Source organism: Neoarius graeffei, chromosome 11, assembly GCF_027579695.1.
Source record: "Neoarius graeffei isolate fNeoGra1 chromosome 11, fNeoGra1.pri, whole genome shotgun sequence".
NCBI classification, from domain to species: Eukaryota; Metazoa; Chordata; class Actinopteri; order Siluriformes; family Ariidae; genus Neoarius; species Neoarius graeffei.
In genome coordinates this window covers 60,192,417-60,213,029 of record NC_083579.1, presented here as the reverse complement: position 1 = coordinate 60,213,029, position 20,613 = coordinate 60,192,417, and the positions used below count along the sequence as shown (strand labels likewise).

The 20,613-nt window shown below is 45.8% G+C and overlaps 1 protein-coding gene across 10 annotated transcripts in view; it reads left to right on the top strand.

The window, feature by feature from the left end:
• kiaa0586 (KIAA0586 ortholog) overlaps positions 1-20,613 on the top strand; it is a 175,486-nt gene that overhangs the window by 123,813 nt on the left and 31,060 nt on the right. For 7 of the 10 annotated variants that reach the window (XR_009655653.1, XR_009655654.1, XM_060934418.1 and 4 more), the window contains 5 exons: positions 451-576; positions 895-1,075; positions 2,419-2,546; positions 2,883-2,958; positions 3,921-3,980. Coding sequence is in view for 7 of the 10 variants with exons in the window: in XM_060934418.1 (XP_060790401.1) it covers positions 451-576; positions 895-1,075; positions 2,419-2,546; positions 2,883-2,958; positions 3,921-3,980 (571 nt within the window). In the remaining 3 variants the exon portion in view is untranslated. The remainder of the gene's footprint in view (positions 1-450; positions 577-894; positions 1,076-2,418; positions 2,547-2,882; positions 2,959-3,920; positions 3,981-20,613) is intronic. The other 3 variants (XM_060934415.1, XM_060934417.1, XR_009655655.1) reach the window with 2 other exon arrangements.

Genomic DNA, 20,613 nt, shown 5'->3' with positions numbered 1-20,613 from the left:
TTTCTAATGTGATTATTTTGTTTAAAATATTGACAGGGTTTTTTTTTTCAGTTAAAAACTACTTTTTGAAAATATATTTTAGATTACAGTATATTTTCTTTAACCTCCTAAGGCCCAAGCTGTTTTTTTACATGCATTTTTTATTTCTCTTTGCTATTTGGGCTTATTAGAACCTGATTAGAATAAAAACTAAGCATCATCTTTTGATAAGATGTACTTTTAGAGAAAAAGTATGTCCACATATGTGGATTCTTGTTCCGAATTTCTAAAAAGTGCTGTCCACGCATGTGACCACTAAGCCCTAGGAGGTTAACCCATTACAGAAAGCTGTCAGATATGTACTTTTTGTGAATTAATGTACTTTAGATTGGTTGTAAGATGATCCTTGTCTGTTCTTACTGTGTACATAGTAGTAATAATGGTGATCGATGACTTCATTGCGTTTGTCAGGATTATGACCCTCCAAGTGAGGGTGAGGTGATGAGAAGGCCACTTGTTTCTGCCCATCGTGACCCAATCCTGTCACTGCTGGCCCGAATGGAGCAGGGTCCAGTCAGCCAATCACAGCAACCACAGGTATGACTATTGCATCATTCTCTTCTGTCAAGGGAAAAAAGCTTGATGATTTATGATCAGTTTTATTTGCTTATGTGATCTAGACTCTGTATTGTGTGAATGTATTTCATTTTGGCCATGAGGATTTAATCAACTTATCTTCCTTACACATCACACAGGTTTTATTTAAATTTTTTTTTAATTGTAGCAGTACTCTCACATGCCAGTAGGGGTCACTAGCGTAACAGAGTTAAATTCAAGCTCCCTTCGAAAATGTGGATGTTAAATGAAGTGGAAGGTGTGCTGTGCAGTAACAGAAAGGTGATTATGTTTGGGCAGAGGTGGTGGGATGAGGAGAGCAGTGGGGAGGTAAGCGAGGGGCAGCGGCCGGTTCTGACTGAAGCACAGGAGAGAGTGGTAATGGGACACTCTTTCATCCCGCAGCATCAGTCTGTCTTTGCAGAGCAATCACACCATGGTACCCTGAGTTCACCTGGGCAATCACAAATTCAGCATACAGGTACACACACACACACACACACACACACACACACACACACACACACACACACACACACACATCAAACTGATCAGAACACACCACTCTCCAACATATTCCAATGTTAATTATAAGAGGGGTTATGAAAGCAGCCTATGTGTGCCTCACCTCACACAGACCTGTAATGTCATGTTGTTATTCCTACCACCAAGATACAGTTTGTATAGTTTGTGGCCTCTGGGTGGTCTCTTCTCACTGCCATGTGTTTGTGGCCCTCATCGGGCCAGGATCTAATGGTGCGTGGCTCACACTAAACCTGTTATATTCAGAGAGGGAACGGCGATGTTTGTGCAGTGTGTGTGTGTGGAGAGCTCATGGGGAAGCCAGCATTTCTGGATAGTTCATCAGGATGCAGGCTGGGGGAGCACAGAGGAAAAGAGCTCTGCTGTTGCTCTCAGCATCCTCCCAAAGCCAGTGTAAATGTTGGCTAACGTTCATCTATGCATACTTTCTGCTAATGTTACTTTCATAACGTTCCAACGAGAGCTTTTTCATTAACAAGAAATAACAAGATGAAGTTTTAATCTTCTATTTAAATTCCCAAACTGAGATTTGCCTTCTTGGTTCATGTACTGTGTAGTACAGAGACGACTTTGTTTATATATGCTTTGCTTTGATGCTAAGAGTATTTCTGAGCTCTGCTCATAAGTGTTGGGAACAACACTGAGCGTTATGAACACCGTGCAACAGAACCCTCATGGTGGATTTCTATGTTCTTCCTGTGTTGGCCTAAACTAATATTTACCTTTCACTGAGGCTGCTCTAGTCTACTCATGGGTAAAAGAAAAAAAAGGAGAGAGAGAGAGCGAGCCTCAGTGTTGCTTAGAGACCAGTGGTGCCAAAGCAGAAAAAAAAACATACGCGTACTCGAAGAGCACAGACAAGAGGGCGTTATTGACTGAGAGAATTTAAAGCTATTTTAATTTTTTTTTCTTGACTCTGGCAGCTGAGGCACTCGATCCAGTCTAAGCTTGTGCTACATGACATAAAATGATCACCACCATACTCACATTTAACATGCTATAAACATGTGCTCTGTCTAGCAACGCCTCTCATGTATGAGCAGAAAACTGACTTTGGGCTATGTGGTTAAAATAGTTTTATGTGTAGCATTTATTAGATTTATTTTTATGCCTTCAGCAACATTTCAGTTTGCTATGGCTGGTAGCCATGTGTCATGCATCACAAATTCCTTCTGATTTCATTGGGAATGTACGCTGTTTTTTTTTTTTTTTTTTTTTTAATTTTTTATTTCTCCCTTTGTGTTTCTATGTTGGTGTTTCTATGGCAACTCGGTGAAAAAGGTGCAGTAGTTAAGAATGGTGGGCTGTCCGTTAACGTCTCGCTATCAGCAGAGCACACAGAGGCTCAACATGTTCTTCACTCATTCACTGCATCTTCCCTTCAGCCAGGGGACTATGCACATCAACAGGCGTGTACCTCTTTTTCTGTTCATGGCTCTGTGCTAGTTTTCCATTCCATGTTTTTATCTGTAGCGAGTTTGAATTTTCCAAGACTAAGGAATGCCATTTCCTGTTCACTTGAAAGATTATTCTTCATTTTTAAAAATGACTTTTTTTGAAAAATGTGCTTTCAGTTGTGTACTAATTGCCACCTCTAGCCATGTATGTATATATGGAATATTTATGAAGGCATAACTAAAACGGCACCATTTTGCTGCTTTATGTTCTTGTCTAACAGTTTTTGAACATATTGCCTGTTTCGTTCCCCTCTGCTCACATCATCTTTCATTGTGACCCATTTATAGGCTGCTGAGACTCCGCCTTTATTGCACAGACCAACTCCAATACTGGTGCAGCAATACAAAAGCACAGAGGAGCCAGGTACACCCATCATTCACTCTGTATGCATGTCATGGATGTCATGTTCAGCTGATCCACTTTTTTGAACTTTTTACCTGCGAGTGCTTTACCTCATGTTCCAGTTCAATATGATGTGGTTTTACTGCGCCCCACAATTATCTCCATTATGGCGCATTATTAGGCCTGAAAGTCCTAAATGGATCTAGTTTGCACAGATGATGTTTACGTGGATACATTCCATATGACAACCATACTGCGCACACGCACATTTTCTTTACTATCCTTATGAGGGCTTTCTGTTGATGTAATTATTAACGTATCTAATTAACATGGGCGCCGCCAGGGGGAGAAAGGTTAGAACAATTCTAGGGGCCCAGCACTGCCATGGGGCCCTTTAAGGGGCTGATAATATGCTTTTAATGATTTTAATAAGACTTCTGAAATAACAACAATGCAGTATTCCACCTGGTAAAATGAGCTAATTGAACAAGGTTGTCTATTTCTTGAGTTCTTCAACATATTGTCATTTAACCCTCCCCCTTTTGCGAAATGGTACGGTCCAGTTCTGGTAGAAGCGCGATGCGTTAAACCTGTGTGCTGATCAGTGCAACGCTACTTGCTGCTGTGTCGCGGTGCAGCAGCCAGCCAGCCAGCCAGCAGTGGAGTGCATACAGTCTATGATCGCTAAATATGAAGAGTGGCTGTCAAAAACGTAAAGAAAGGCAGCTGAAAGCTGAGAGGGACCGGAGAGGCAGGCAACTGGTCACTCAAAAATATTAGCGAATGGTAAATGAACAGTATGAACGTGGTTGGATTAGCCTATCAAGAGAACACTTTTACAGTTTGTACAGTGACATTTTTTCCATTTTAATAACTGAACTGACTTGTGTGATAAACAAGATGAAATGTTACGTTATGCTGGTGCTAATAACTAGTGCTAATAACCAGTTTCATAACTAATGGGGTGCCCTAAATATGCACAGATTCAGCCTCAGGGGGACCTCCGCCCTACCAAACCACTGAACCCTCCTTTGGAGAAGGAGGTAAGCAACAATACAACCTGGGTAGAAAACTTTTTCTATGATTTATTAGCAGTCACATCACACATTTCACTACCAATTGTCCTAGCACAAGAAGGCATGTGGCAAAATCTTGAATTTTCATTTGTGATTGTAAATGCACCAGAATTAGTCACTGACCAGTTTTCATCTAGTCCCTGGTAGGTTAATACATAAAATGTAATAACAAAGTCACAAACTCAAGGTCCATGGGCTATCAAAAGTCAAATAATGACAATAGTGCAGTTGTGACGAGGGTGGGCAAAGTTGGGGGGCCCAAAATTCTAATCTTTCATGGGGCCCAAAATTTCTGGCGGCGCCCCTGCTAATTAATGCTATGTTTTACGCATAAATTTAACATTACACTTAGTCACCAAAAGGAGATATTTTAGCTTTTTATATATATATATATATATATATATATATATATATATATATATTTTTTTTTTTAAATACAAGCTGCAAATTGTGTACTGTATACACAATGGACAACATGGCTCCACTGATTCCTGCTGTTCGGTTATGCAGCCAAACTTTAGTTAAATTAAATAGCATCTTGTGCACCTTTGCACAATTAATAAAAATTAGAGCCTGACTGAGTCTTGGGAAGTAGGACAGTGAGTGCCTGAAGCACGCCCATGTTCATTACAGGCACGCCTTTTCATGCCAGGAATGTCCATGCTCACTCAATTTATCATGTGCATGCTCACTGGTAAGTACACTAATATCATATAAGCACAGTGATCTTATATCAGGTTACAGAAACTGTTTGTGCAACTACAATGCAAGACTGTCCGTTCTTTTCAAACCATATACCTGTCAATCACTTAATCAACCACGCCCTGATAAAGATCATTCAGTAATGTCTAAAAATAAAATGTGTGATGTTAATATGAAGAGAACTCTTTGGGCTTAATACAACTGCCAAAAAATTTAACCTGTTAAACATTAGCTTGGCTTGTGATCTGTTCACTTATAAATGCATGGGTGGGATTAAAAACTGTAGTGGAGCCAGCCAACTTCAGAGACATTTTGGCTTCACTTTAAAACTCTCTCATGTTCTGAAGCATGTGTAGGGTTTATGCTCCCTGGCAAACTGAGGAATACAAATCTGCAGTTTTTACTGCAGACTTAAGATGGCAGTGTGTCTGTGTGCCTTTATCTTTCATGCTTTTCTTTTGTCTTATTCCTAAGGTCAGTGAAGTCACTGTGGGGCAGACTGTCCACTCGTATATCAGATTCCATTCTGGCGGCACAGTGGTGTAGTGGTTAGCACTGTCGCCTCACAGCGAAAGGTTCTGGGTTCAAGCCCAGCGGCTGACAGGGGGCTTTCTGTGTAAAGTTTGCATGTTCTCCTCATGTCTGCGTGGGTTTCCTCCGGGTGCTCCGGTTTCCCTCACAGTCCAAAGACATGTAGGTTAGGTTAACTGGCTGCTCTAAATTATCCATAGGTGTGTGTGTGTGTGTGTGTGTGAATGGTTGTTTTCCAAGCCCAGAAATGGGAGGGTTGCAGCATGAAGGGCATCCTTCATGTAAAACTATATGCTCCAATTAATATGACATGTGGATCAATAGGGTCCTCATGGACCCCAGTCTGGTAATAGTGCTGGACAAGGGAGATGATGATGAGGAGGATATCACATTCCACTCTACGAGACCAGTGACTACTTGAGTCAGCTTTTAGAAAGCATGTCTCAACAGCTGATGTGTCTCGGTGACTGCAGTGTTGGAGGCAGTCAGTATGAATCAAGAGAGAGACCAAAGAAATAGATGTGAAAAAATACCTGTCGTATTCGCATTGTGTGTGTGTGTGAGAGAGAGAGAGAAAGATTCATGGTTCTGAGTAGTTCTGAATATAACTTCTTATACTGAGGCAGGGCCTCTATGCAGACAGTAAGTTATGAGACTTGCGCTTTGCTAAAATACATCTCGGATATAGGCTCAAATCCAAAACGTCTCTTTTTATACTTTTCCTACTACTTTTTTTTTTTTTTTTTTTAACTTTACTGTCTTTCTTGTACCGTCTGAATTCCCCCCTCCCCATCCTCTCCTGCTCCTTCCTCTGTTTCCTCAGTGCTGGTCCATCCTCTCATGGGTCTGACATGTAGCACACCAAATGTGCCTTTATTTTTCTGCCTATTTATTTTTTCTGGAGTTAGCGATGAAGTTCATTGTATCCTGGTTGACACAGTGGTCTTGACCAAATCAGAAAGTAACGATACAGCTTGCTGTCTGAATATCAAAGCGTTCTGTGTGTTGCACCGGCGCTGAGGATTTTTTTTCTCCCCTTTTTTTTTTCTGTCAGTGTAATTTGACGCACCAGTGAAAAGAGCAGGAAGACCAGGCTTCCACCTGCATTTCAATGCCTCCATTTATTTTTTGAATTAACCCGGACGCTGTGCTGGTCTCCCTCTCCTCCTGTCTCGTGTGAGAGTGTGAGGGAGCACTTGTTTGCACTAAAGCGAGTGTGAACAGGACACACAGTACTATTGTTAGGCTTTTTATTAGGTTTCTACTCAATTATCCTAATGCTCCGGACAGGCAGTGAGGATAACCATGACCAGTGCTATATATAGCATCCCAAAGAGCTTCGCTATTATGTAGGATTATGATATTTTCCGTAACAAACGTTGCATATGTTGGGGCATGTTTTTTTTTTTATAATTACTGTAAGGTAAATAGCCTGATTCCTTTGCTGAACTGCACGATCCTCTTGCGTACTGTAAATACACGGGTTTGAACCTGTTTAGTCACGTTTAGTCTATACAAAATCTCGTCTGACAATCAAGTCCTCTGTGCCAGCAATCAGCTCCTCTGCTTTTTCTACAGATGGGTCAATTGTGTTCTGTTAGAAAGACTATAGTGTGCTACCATGCGCTCAAATCAATGCAGACATGATTGGGCCAGTGTGTACCCGTCACCCAGCTGCACTCTCAGATAGCTATCTCTCTATTTACCACTCGGAGAGCGGGAATGCATAGAATGGACTCTCTGTTCAGCCGGCCTAGTTCAGTCGAAGTCATGACATCGGAGAGAAAAAGTAAATTAAATGTGCTTATATAATGGGGGTCTTGAGCTGGTAGTCTGGGTGTGCTTATATAATTGGGGTCTTGAGTTGGTAGTCTGGGTGTGCTTATAGGCTGGAGAAATCAGCTTTGTGTGGACGGGGTTAATAAATTAGCTTAAGACGATGTCAGACAGCAGATTTCAGAAATATTGTTCTGTACCATTTCGCGTTTATTCCACTGGTAGTTGCCTTATTTAGCAAATTTGACTGGAATTTTACTGCTTGATCTGACAGATGATTTGTATACACTTGCATGTATTGAAATGTAAAAATAAAATTTTATGGTCTGTAAATGGGGGAAATTGGGGCCCAAACAGGAATCAGTGGAACACAAGGCTGCTCTGTGTGAAGAGGAGTGAAATATGGACCTAGTGTGAGGAACAGGAAGGGGGGTGTACTGGTACAAACACACATGTATGTGCAGACATGTACACAGATGCACAGTTACCTCTATAGGACCACAGGGATAAAAAGTTTTCACAGTCAGTTGAGCTTTGCGAGGGCTCTATTAATGCGTGCATTGCTGATGAGTTTGACATAGTGTGTCACGGCAATGCTTCTTCTGCTGACAGTCATTACCGTACCAACACTCAGGCCTCACTGTCACTTCTTCAAGCTCTTCGCTTTTATAATAGCGTGACTAGAGCTGCTTTTACTTAACCTTGATTTACATATGGCAAATTCCATTTGCTTTGTGTTCCGAGATAATGTTACAGATTTCATTACTTAGGTAAATTATGCACGTGTACATGTCACGATAGAGGCATTTGCATTTGCTTGAAATTTTAACTTCCTCTAAATATGAGGCAAAAGCTGTTGGCCATTCTGGCATATCTTAAACCAGACTGTCCTCGAACACTGAGATGGCTTGATAGACGAGTCAGCTCTGAATGTTTTTACTCGGCACCAGCAGTGAGAAGAGCTCTCGTGTTTCTTTGTCAGCAGCAGTCCTGCACAAACAAAGGGGGCCAAAGCCCAAGCTGACACAGTGTCTCCCAGCACTAGGCTCCTCTCATGGAGGTCCTTTTAAACAAGAGGGAAGATTATTTACATAGTCCAAACTGAATGCCTGTTCTCCCGTTTGTGTTGAAAGACGGACAACTCTTCCTAGGGCTGCTGGCCAAGATTTAATTACATTTTTCGTTGATCTAGCAATGAAGCACTATACCTTTGACTCGATACAGACTTATAGTCACGTAATGAACTGTTGATCAACATCGCAAACACTTTGTTCCAGTGATTAAATGTTTAGTGTAATCTCTTAATTGGATCCATGCTTGAAATACTTGAAGTACAAACGTGGCATGTTCCCTTGTGGCGCATTCTGCACAGAGCTGTTGACAGTATTGGCGCATGTTTGTCAGCGCTGCCTGGGACCCCAGTGCTCTGTAGACAGGATGAGACAAAGCCTAAAGTTAAACCCAGGATTCTACTGTGTTTTCTTATTAAAGCAGGAAATAAAGGAACAATAATCAACCCCACCAGACAGAGTAAACAAAACCAAACCAAAGCTGGCCGCCATCTCTTGCCTTTCTGACACACACTTACCCATTCCCCAACCAGCACCAGTATTTGAAATTTATGGTTCAAAAACCTCTGAAATAACAATCTAGTTTTCTCCAGACAGAGCCTCACTTTGCTTTCAACTCGCATTATTATGTACAAACTAAAGCATCATGGAACTTTTATTACCCATGTGTCATGAAATGCTTTCTTCATTAGTTGTTATGACTCCAGATTGCTGCTTGCTCTCAAAGTCAGAGGAGTGTGTCCACTGGAGGCTATTCGCTTAAAACAACAGGGAAAAATGTCGAGAAAGGTCTTCTCGTGCTAAATACAACAGTGGACAAACATAGGCTTATCTGGAATTACTGCTGACTGCTGTGTGTTGAGAAAATATTTTCTTTGGCCCGTTTTGGGAAAAATCCATAGACATTAAAAAAATAGCTGGACCATCCAACCCTTCGTTCTTAGTTCTGGCTGCATGTCATGTTTTCTCCTCAGTGCAATTGTACACAGTATACTTGACCTGTATTTTACCCTGCAAATGCTTCTAAACCTAGATTGAATTTTCCAGAAAATGTTCCTGTAGGTCCATTTTTATTTTGTTGCTTTTATATAATAGGCAGCAATAATGTTTATCACAGCAGTACTGGAGGAAAATTGCATACTAGAGATTAAAACGAAAATAATAATAGAGAACAGGTTTTTTTTTTACAGAAGAAAAAAGCATTGAATAAGAATGTGTCAAATTATAATAATTAGTATTTTACCAGGAAGCACAATGAAAGTCTGTTAGTCTTTATGCTGACCTACAAAGCAGAAGATGAAACAGCTAAACACCATTGTTCAAAATCACCCAAAGGCATGAAGTGATTAAATTCAACAATAAACTATACACCAAGTATTGAGCGGCAGATGGATAAAATCCGTTTCCCAAGTTCGGTTCTCAGTCTCTGTCCACACCTGTTAACCGTAACTTACTCTCTGAAAAAAGACTGATTAATCTTTGTTTTTCATTCCACCTCAGTTATAGACCAGGAGTGCCTTCGCCACAGATTATTATCTCGTTAAATGCTTGTTTTGACAGGATGGTAAGTACCCTGTACACTGAGGTAGGTGTGTGCACGCGTGCACGCAATATACAGTAACAATCGAAGGTTTGGACACACACTGATTCATAGGTTTTTCTGTATCTTGATCATTTTCTACATTGTAGAACAAGACTAAAGACATCAAAACTATGAAATAACATGTATGGAATTATGTGGTAAACAAAGAAGAAGAAGAAACCTTTATTTGTCGCATGCACACTTCAAGCACAGTGAGATTCATCCTCTGCATTTAACCCATCTGAAGCAGTGAACACACGCACGCACACACACCCAGAGCAGTGGGCAGCCACACTACAGCACCTGGGGAGCAGTCAGGGGTTAAGTACCTTCCTCAAGGGCACTTCAGCCCAAGGCTGCCACATGTTAATCTAAGGCCCTGTCCACACGGCAACAGATTCAGGTGAATCCGATACAGTTGTTTATCGTTTAGGCCTGGCGTCCACACGGCACCGGCGTTTTGGGTGCCCCAAAACGCAATCTTTTGAGAACGGGTCCCAGAGTGGAAAGATCTGGCAATGTTGCCGTTGCGAAGTCGTCTGGATGAGTAGAACGGATTTGTTTACGATGACGTCACAACCACATGACTGTCAGTGCTTCACGCCGGGTAGAAGTGTAACGAACTCGATGCGAGTTGTCAACAAATCCTATAACTTGGTTCATGAAACGCGCTTACAAAATATTTTCACTGTGAATATTTATTGTGTAATGGTGCAAAGAGAGAGAGAGAGAGAAAATAGCCCTTAGGGCAGAGTCAATCCCGCCAGCAAAAATAGGGAAAAAAAGGAGCGATCTCACCTCTTCAGATGTTGGTTTAAGTCCTACAATACATTCCTCAAAAAGGGCGTAGAAGAACAAATTAATCCATCAACGTGTAGCATTCAATTTATTCCGGACCATTAAAGACGCCGCCTTCCGCGTAGAATCATACGTCATCCTCGCCGCCGTATTGGATGGGTCAAAGTGGAGAATAAAGATACCTCATTCATGTGCTGCGTTTAACTGTACCAACAGGTTTACCGTCCAAACAAGATCACATGGGATTACCTTTCACAGGTGAGACTGGAAAAATACTTTTCATTGTATTTGGTCATTATAACGTAATTTTACGAACAGATTTTCCTGACTTTGTGGCTAATATGAAGTCTCGCGCGTAATAGTTTATGCGCATGCGTCCTTACTACTTCTATTGTTCTGGTGTCTCCGAAGGGACCGTCTTACAGCGCCCCTAGAGGTGTGGCATGTGTATTGCATCGTTTTCAGCAAGCGTTGCGTTGCCATATGGACCTGATATTTTACTGATCGTTGCCCATGTGGACGCGATATATTTTTAAATAACATCTCGTTGCCATTGTCGTGTGGATGTAGCCTAACTGCATGTCTTTGGACTGTGGTGGAAACCGGAGCACCTGAAGGAAACCCACGCAGACACGGGGAGAACATGCAAACTCCACACAGAAAGGCCCTCGCCGGCCGCTGGGCTCGAACCCAGAACCTTCTTGCTGTGAGGCGACAGTGCTAACCACTACACCACCTTGCCGCCCAAAAGTGTTAAAAATCAAAAAGTTTAATATTTTAGATTCTTCAAAGTCGCCAGCGTTTACCTTGATATGACGCTTTGCACACTATTGGCATTATCGTAACCAGCTTCATGAGAGTGTCACCTGGAAAGCTTTTCAATTAACAGGTGCCTCATCAAAGGTTAATTAGTGCAATTTCTTGCCTTCTTAAGAAGAACAACAACAACAACTTTATGCATTACACGTACACTTGTGAAATTCCTCTCTGCATTTAACACATCTGAAGCAGTGAACACATACATGCGCGCACACACACGTGAGCAATGAGCGCACACACATACCCAGAGCAGTGAACAGCCGTGCTGACAGCGCCCGAGGAGCAGTTGGGGGGTAGGTGCCTTGCTCAAGGGCCACCCCATGTTAACCTAACCGCATGTCTTTGAACTGTGGGAGAAACCGGAGCACCCAGAGGAACCCATGCAGACACGGGGAGAACATGCAAACTCCACACAGAAAGGTCCTTGTCGGCCACTTGGCTCGAACCCACTGTGAGGCAACAGTGCTAACCACTGCACCACCGTGTCATGGTGTAGTGCATTTGAGATCAAACCAGTAAATAGTGAATAATAAAAATAGAGTAAATAGCCCTATTGCACAACTGTAGTAATCCATGTAATGTCAAGAACCGCTCGACTAAGGTGGGGTTTACATTAGACCGTATCAGCGGATAATCAGATTAACGTTTTTAAAAACGATTAGCGTGCACACAGCAACGCCAATACACGATTCGCGTGCACACAGCAACGCCAATACACGGATACGCTAATCACATGACTAATTCGGCACGCAAGTTGAAATGTGTCAGTGCGGCTCATCGCTTCCTCCTCAGCGGCTGTGCTCCAAATCACTCCGCCCTGAACAGCGAGTGCCCTCTGGAGGGTGCGCACTCCGGCCCTGCACAGCTCACAGAGCGCGCGAGTGTAGTGCACGAGCAGTGATTCGGGACTGAGCCGCTGTGCGCAAGTCACTTACCACTTGCAAGTGGAAGGATGGCAAGCCTAAAGACCATCATAACTACACAATGGGCAGTATTTGCATCAGTATTTGCAGTATTTTCATACTTTTATACTCTTTAATGAAAGGTGATACAAGGCGGAAGTCCGCGCCGTTTTTCAGCAGTCGCGTCACATGACCAACGCCAGCGAATCAGGAAGGTGGATGTCACAGTGACGTTGTCCAATGACGACGCCAGCTAGAGCTCAGCACAGCGTATCCGCGTATCTCAATGTTTACACAGCACCGGACCAGACACGATCTGGATTGAATACGTGGACCCTGGCGGATTCCCGTTTCCCGGCGTTTCCAGGCGTTTTAATGTAAACGGACAGTGCATCCGCGAAGAAAACGAGACAAATACGGTCTAATGTAAACTTGGCCTAAGTAAAGAGAAACGACATCAATCATTACTTTAAGACACAAAGTGTCTTCTAATTTAAAAAAAATAAAGAAAAACCATTGAATTAGAAGGTGTGTCTAAACTTTTGTCTGGTACTGTATATAGAATGAAGCTTGGTTAAATTCATGTTTATTGTCACTCAGAGTGATTGCACACCTCACTTTAGCCTTTCAGGTCAGCAGTAGGACGCTGGCCAGAGTAGTTTAGCCACTTCAGACTCTTCAGAAGGCTCGCTGTTGGGCTATAAGTCAAAAAATCTCTGGAATGTTACTTCTGAGATATGAAATGAAAATCTCAACGTACCCTACAAAATGTGTTTTTATGAGGTTCAAATATATACCAAACTCACAATATTGATATTTGATAACCAAGCTGGCAGTTGATAAAGTGATTGTCTGTCTTTAAAATTATAATATACTCATGTGGTTTACCATCCACATCAAAGTGGGTATGAGCATAACTATAGGTCATCAGAGATAACATGCATGGTAGGGTTGGTTTTTGTTTGTTTGTTTGTTTTTTGGCTATGGGAATACTAGATCATGTTGAGTGAGAATTTTTAGAGAGATAACACCAGATCCATATGTATTTAGGTCATGATTTTAAAAAGCATCTCATGGAAGGAAATGGGTGCTGTCTCTGTCCTCTATTAAAGTCTGTGCATTATATTTTAAACTTAATATTTAACAGCTAGTTAGCTACAAGTGCTGTTTTCAGTTGTGTTGATTTTTAACGAGCCCAGCACAGTCATGTGTTGTAAGATGAAGATCCGTGAGAAGCTGATGTCAGCCTGCCCAGCTGTAGTGCCCTGTCTGTTTCTGAACAGCTGCAGAGGGCTAAGAGCATGAAGACTCAAGCATCAGGCATTCAGCATTACTTTTCCAGACCACATATATTTTGTTGTGTCTGTTAGGAATTCTGCACGTTTGATGTTTATAAGCATGGTCCTCACAGAGTTTAAGGCAAATAGCAGCCACACTTACTTGCAAGGAACGACCACACATTTTAATAGTTTCGGCAGAACCACAAAAAATGTGAGAACTACATTCCATCAAATGAAAAGTCTTTAATATTAATTGCTGAATCATCTCGTTATCTCCAGCCACTTTATCCTGTTCTACAGGGTCGCAGGCAAGCTGGAGCCTATCTCAGCTGACTACGGGCGAAAGGCGGGGTACACCCTGGACAAGTCGCCAGGTCATCACAGGGCTGACACATAGACACAGACAACCATTCACACTCACACCTACGGTCAATTTAGAGTCACTAGTTAACCTAACCTGCATGTCTTTGGACTGTGGGGGAAACCGGAGCACCCGGAGGAAACCCACGCGGACACGGGAAGAACATGCAAACTCCACACAGAAAGGCCCTCACCGGCCACGGGGCTCGAACCCGGACCTTCTTGCTGTGTGGCGACAGCGCTAACCACTACACCACAGTGCCGCCCTTTGTTGAATCATGCCTTTTGCAATATTTATTTATTTATTTATTTATTTTAGAGTTTAATAGCTAGCTCCCATTTTTATATCCGAATTTGTCTTTTTGAGTTTGTGCAGGTTGATGTGTACCATTTTTTTCTCTAATGTTACCACCAAGTAATGCATACTTATGAATCAGTAAATAGATTTGAAAGGATGGATGTTTGGACCACCGGGATGTATTATATTCATCATCCCTCAACACTTTATGCATCCTGTTTAAAGAGATGTCTCGGTTTCATTAGATGTAGAGATAAGCCCGCCTGCCGTGAATGACATATGGAAAGCGGAAGGAGAGAGGGATGTCCTCTGAAACCAATATCGTATTTGGAGTGTGGATGAGAGTTTGGATAGCCCTTTCCCCGTCACCCTGAGTCCACCTCACCCAGAGAGAGGCAGAGATTTATCCATCGAGCAGGAGGCTTTGATGTGCAGAGCCAGGCTGTCATGCTAAGCCACACGCCAGAAGGTCCTGGCTCTGCTGTCCCAGGTGGAGAAGTGTAGCTTTAATGGAACATCTCCTGTTACAGTCAGCCCACGGTTGGAGAGGTTGTGCCCGGAGATGTGTTTGAAGTTGAGCTGTGCTGAGACTAGAGACCTTCTGCCTACATATGTTGACAGATGTGCATCATGCTTCCTGAGGGCACTGTGTGGGCTCTCTAAAGTTTTGGCTTTCGTTTTTTAGAAAGGAAAGTCACTGAAATATATGAATTAATTATTTCTACATAGAACTGCAAAATAATGTAAACGATAATCAGAATTTCTTTCTCAGCATTGGAATCTGTATAATTTATCATAATTATTCAGACAATTTAGGAACAAAGTATGAATTAACAGAAAGCATTTCTTTCAAGCATTTCTATTAAGGCTACGGTCACACTACAGCTAGCGATGCTTTGCGATGGGTTATCGATGAAAATGAGGCATTTGGTGGCGATACTTCCCCAAGCTTTAGGAAATATTCCCAAACCCATCTGTGAGTATTCACCGCTTAGTTTGCTGATGAAAACATCGCCACCAAATTTCACTGCATGCATCGAAATTTTTTGCAGTGTTTTTGGTCACTCAAGAGGCAGAGACGCACCAAAAAACTCGTGAAGCTTGGAGAACATTGGCCAACATGGAGCGTGTTACTGAACCAACCATTTTGTTTTTCTCTACTCACAGTATATGAGCTGATATCCTAGTAGTAGAATTTTTATTTCGTCCTCGGTTGGTTCAGCAACACGCTCCACCATTTTGTTCATCTCTACTCACGGTATATGAGCTGATATCCTAGTAGTAGAGTAGCCAATCAGAGTGTGCGATTACTCATATCCATGTGGATAGAATAATCACTATTATCCTAATCAGTTATGGAAGGAATAAAAACATGGTGGTGCATGCTCTTCTAGGAAAAGACTGTTACCACTCTGAGGTTGATTATTTTCCAATAACAGGAAGTTCAGAAGTGTTTTATTCATTATATGCCACAGTGATTTGCCACCTGTTACAAATCGTCATTTAATAATGAATAATACGTCACGTTGTAAGCATTTATAATTACATTTCATGTTGTGGAATGTTCTTGACAAGTTAGCTGTGATTATCACTTACATTATAGCAGATACTGTATAAATAGTTATTTCCTCACCAGACTCTCTTTTTTTTTTTCTCTTTCCTGAAATTAAGAAAGAAAAACAAACAAAAACCACAGCTTGTTGTCATGTTACAGAGAACCCGGAAAGCACAAAGTCTTGTAGATTGTCCTGTGGCAGAAAGCTTTCTGAACACTTTGAAGTGCTGAAACTGGTGACTACTTTCATAAACCTTAGAGAAACCATCATGTCAACGGTTGTAGCTTTCCCTAGGTGTGGGTGGAGCACAGAGGACGGCAGGACAGAGATCAGGTTCAACAAACAGTTTTATTGTTCCACTTTTCAGGGGACACAATATGTTTAAGGCAGACACTCGCGCACACACACACACATCAGGTGTCTGGTTCGGGAGAGAGATCTCCTCTGCTCTCGCTCTCCCTCCCTAAATAGGGCGCGGTCCCTGGGAAGACACACAAACACAGGTTAATTGCTCTCAGGTGAAGTGAATCTGCCACTTACCTTCCCTGACTCCGCCCTCCTGTCACAGACCGGTGCTTGACCACGCCCCCGCTGCCACATACCCCCACCGCCCGACTCAGGCTGGGCAGCCGTCCGGCCCGCAGCCGACTCCCCCCCCCCCCCTTGACGGGAGAGGAAGTCCGCCACGACCATCTGCGCCCCCGGCCTGTGGACCACCTTGAAATTAAAGGGTTGGAGCGCCAGATACCAACGGGTGATCCGCGCGTTGGCATCTTTCATGCGGTGGAGCCACTGGAGGGGCGCGTGGTCCGAACAGAGGGTGAAAGAGCGCCCCAGCAGGTAGTACCGGAGGGCGAGGACCGCCCATTTGATCGCCAGGCACTCCTTCTCAATCGTGCTGTAGCGCCCCTCATGCACTGACAGCTTCCGGCTGATGTATAGGACCGGGCGATCCTCCCCCTCCACCTGCTGGGACAAAACGGCCCCCAGCCCTCTGTCCGACGCATCCGTCTGTAACATAAAAGGGAGAGAGAAGTCAGGGGAGTGTAAAAGTGGCCCCCCACACAGTGCAGCCTTTACCTCAGAGAAAGCCCGCTGGCACTGCTCCGTCCACTGGACCGGATCTGGCGCCCCCTTTTTAGTGAGGTCAGTCAGCGGGCTGGTGACGTCCGAATAATTAGGTATAAACCTACGATAGTAGCCAGCCAGCCCCAGGAACTGTCTCACCCCCTTTTTGGTCTTGGGCCTCGGGCAGGCCGCAATCGCTGCGGTCTTATTAATTTGGGGACGCACCTGCCCGTTGCCAAGTGGAAGCCCAGATACCGTACTTCCACCCGCCCAATCGCACACTTCTTTGGGTTGGCCGTGAGTCCCGCCCGTCTCAGCGACCTAAGGACGGCCCTCAGGTGTTGCAGGTGCCGCTGCCAGTCGTTACTATAAACGATAATGTCGTCCAGGTAGGCGGCCGCATAGGTGGCGTGGGGCCGGAGGACCCGGTCCATCAGCCGCTGAAACGTAGCGGGCGCCCCAAACAGCCCAAACGGAAGTGTGACGAACTGGTGTAAGCCGAACGGTGTGGAAAAGGCCGTTTTCTCCCGGGATAATGGAGTCAAGGGGATCTGCCAATATCCCTTCGTTAAATCCAGTGTCGAGTAAAAGCGAGCCGTGCCTAGTCGATCGAGCAGCTCATCAATACGAGGCATTGGGTACGCGTCGAATTTAGACACCGCGTTGACTTTTCTATAGTCCACACAGAACCGGACCGAGCCGTCGGCCTTGGGAACCAAGACCACCGGGCTGCTCCAGTCGCTGTGGGACTCCTCGACGATGCCCATTTCGAGCATGGCCTGAAGTTCTTCCCGAACCACCTTTTTTTTGTGTTCGGGTAGTCTATAAGGGCGGCTACGCACTACCACCCCCGGGGGTGTCTCTATGTGGTGTTCTATGAGGTTAGTGCGACCGGGCAGGGGCGAGAACACATCCGAAAACTCGGCCTGCAACTGGGCGACCTCCGTGAGTTGGGTCGGGGAGAGGTGGTCTCCACAGGGGACCGGAGAGGTACGTGATGCCAAATTCCCTTTTTGAACCTCCGGCCCCAGCTCCGCCTTCTCCGGAACTACCGACACCAACGCCACGGGGACCTCCTCGTTCCAGAGTTTGAGCAGATTGAGGTGGTAAATCTGTAGCGCCCCACCCCTGTCTGTTCGCCTCACCTCATAGTCGACGTCCCCGACTCGCCGTGTGACCTCAAAGGGTCCTTGCCACTTGGCGATTAATTTGGAGCTCGACGTGGGCAAGAGTACGAGTACTTTATCTCCCGGTGTGAACTCTCTAAGGCGCGTACCCTTGTTGTACAGGCGGGCTTGCCGTTCCTGGGCCTGCCGCAAATTCTCCTGAGTTAGGTGGGTGAGCGTGTGGAGTTTTGCGCGCAGGTCCATCACGTACTGAATTTCATTCTTACTTTGTGAAGGTCCCTCCTCCCAATTTTCCCGCAGCACGTCCAGGATGCCGCGCGGCTTACGCCCATATAATAATTCGAACGGGGAGAACCCCGTGGAGGCTTGAGGGACCTCTCGCACTGAGAACAGCAAGGGTTCGAGCCACTTATCCCAATTACGTGCGTCCTCACTTACGAATTTTTTAATGATATTTTTGAGGGTGCGGTTGAACCGTTCTACTAAACCGTCCGTTTGTGGGTGATATACACTGGTGCGGATCGGCTTAATCCCCAATAACCCATACAGTTCGCGTAGTGTTCGTGACATAAACGTAGTGCCTTGATCAGTCAGAATCTCTTTCGGGATTCCAACTCGGGAGATGACGCGGAAGAGTGCCTCTGCAATACTGCGTGCTGAGATATTGCGCAGAGGCACTGCTTCCGGGTATCGCGTTGCATAGTCCACTAGAACTAATATAAAGCGGTACCCTCGTGCTGACCGATCTAATGGCCCGACGAGATCCATCCCAATTCTTTCAAACGGGGTCTCGATTAACGGTAGAGGGCGCAATGGCGCTTTTGGAATGGCCGCTGGATTTACTAACTGGCATTCGCGGCATGCCGTACACCACCTACGGACATCGCCGCGAATCCCCGGCCAATAGAATCGGGCCATTATTCGGGCTAGTGTTTTATCCTGCCCTAAGTGTCCAGCCATGGGATTAAAGTGAGCCGCCTGGAATACCAATTCCCGGCGGCTCTTTGGAATCAAAAGCTGCGTGACTCGCTCTTTAGTTTGAGTGTCCTGCGTCACTCGGTATAACCTATCCTTCATAATCGCGAAGTAGGGGAAGGACGGGGTGGCGTTCGGCGGGAGCGTTTGACCATCGATTACTCTCACTTGGTCAAACGCATGCCGCAGAGTCTCGTCTCGCGACTGCTCTAATGGGAAATCCGCGAGGGATTCCCCAATAGAGAGAGGAGGAGCCGGTGGCTCCTCACCCTGACGCGGAGATGACGTAGACGGCTCCGCGACAGCTGCTCCCGCCAAGACGACACCGGGACCTCCCCCTGTCAACTGGCAGGACCCACTCTCTACTAGGCGCGTCATTAAACCCCGAAATCCCGGCCAATCAGTCCCCAAAATTAACGAGTGGGTAAGGCGAGGATTAACCGCCGCCTTCACTATAAATTTTTCCCCTCTGAAAATAATATGGACCGACACCAAAGGGTAGCTGTGAACATCCCCGTGCACACACAAAACCTTCACCCCTTGTGCTCCCCCCAATGCCTCGTTTTGAACCAGGCTTTGGCGAATTGAGGTCTGATTACAACCAGAATCCACCAATGCCTGATATGTAGCCCCTTGGATACTCACCGGTATGCGATACGCTCCGGCCCGATCGAGGGCGGCCTCTGGCGCGTCGGGGATCCGAACCACCGCGCCCACTTCCATTGCTGTGCACTGCTGTTGAAGGTGGTCCGGTTCCCCGCAGCGCCAGCAAACCGGCCCGGGCTTCCCCTCTGCACCGGTGCTCTGGGGCTCACTCACCTGAGGTGGGGGAGAGACAGACACAGAAGGGAGAAACGGGAGGGCACCGCGGGTGCGGCGGGCCGGCAGGGGTGGTGCCGGCCCCCGCCTCCGCGGTGGGGGAATGGGGCGAGGACGGGACACAGAAGGAGGGGAGAGAAAGAGAAGAGGAGAGAAGAGATGTCGACATCTGCTGTCCTGCCGCCGAGACAGCCGCCAGATGATCCTCCGCCAGCTCGACTGCCTGATCCAGCGACGCCGGGCGGTGGCACTGGACCCACTCCGCGGCTCCTGCTGGTAAGCGGGCGATGAACTGTTCCAGTACCACCTGATCGACGATTCCCTCGGCGTCGCGATCTTCGGCCCTCAGCCACCGCCAGCAGGCGTCCCGGAGCTGCTGGCCGAACGCGAACGGGCTGCCGACTTCCTCCATCCGCAGCGCGCGGAAGCGCTGGCACTGCTGCTCCGGCGTGCGCCCCACGCGCTGAAGGACAGCCCGGCGAAGGTCGTCGTAGGCCAGCCGGCGATCGGCGGGGAGCTGTAGTGCAGCCAGCTGCGCCTCTCCCGTCAGGAGGGGGAGGACGCGCGCCGCGCGCTGCTCCATCGGCCACCCCGAGGCTTCAGCGACCTGCTCGAATAACGTGAAGAAAGCCTCGGGGTCATCCTGCGGACCCATCTTAGTTAAGGTGAGGGGAGACGGGCCCGCGGCCGGAGCGCTGGTGGGCCCCGCCGACGCGAGGAGACGCCGGAACGCCTTGCGATCTTCTTGCTGGGCCAGCACCAGGGCATCGAAGCGCCGCTCTTGTTCCTTTCGGAGTGTGATGAGCGCCTGGTGCTGGCTTTGCTGAGCCGTGGCGAGGGCGTGGACCAGGTCGGTGAACGGGGAGGATTCCATGGGGCTGCTGGGTTGGTGCTCCATTTCCCGGGTTTCGGCACCACTGTAGCTTTCCCTAGGTGT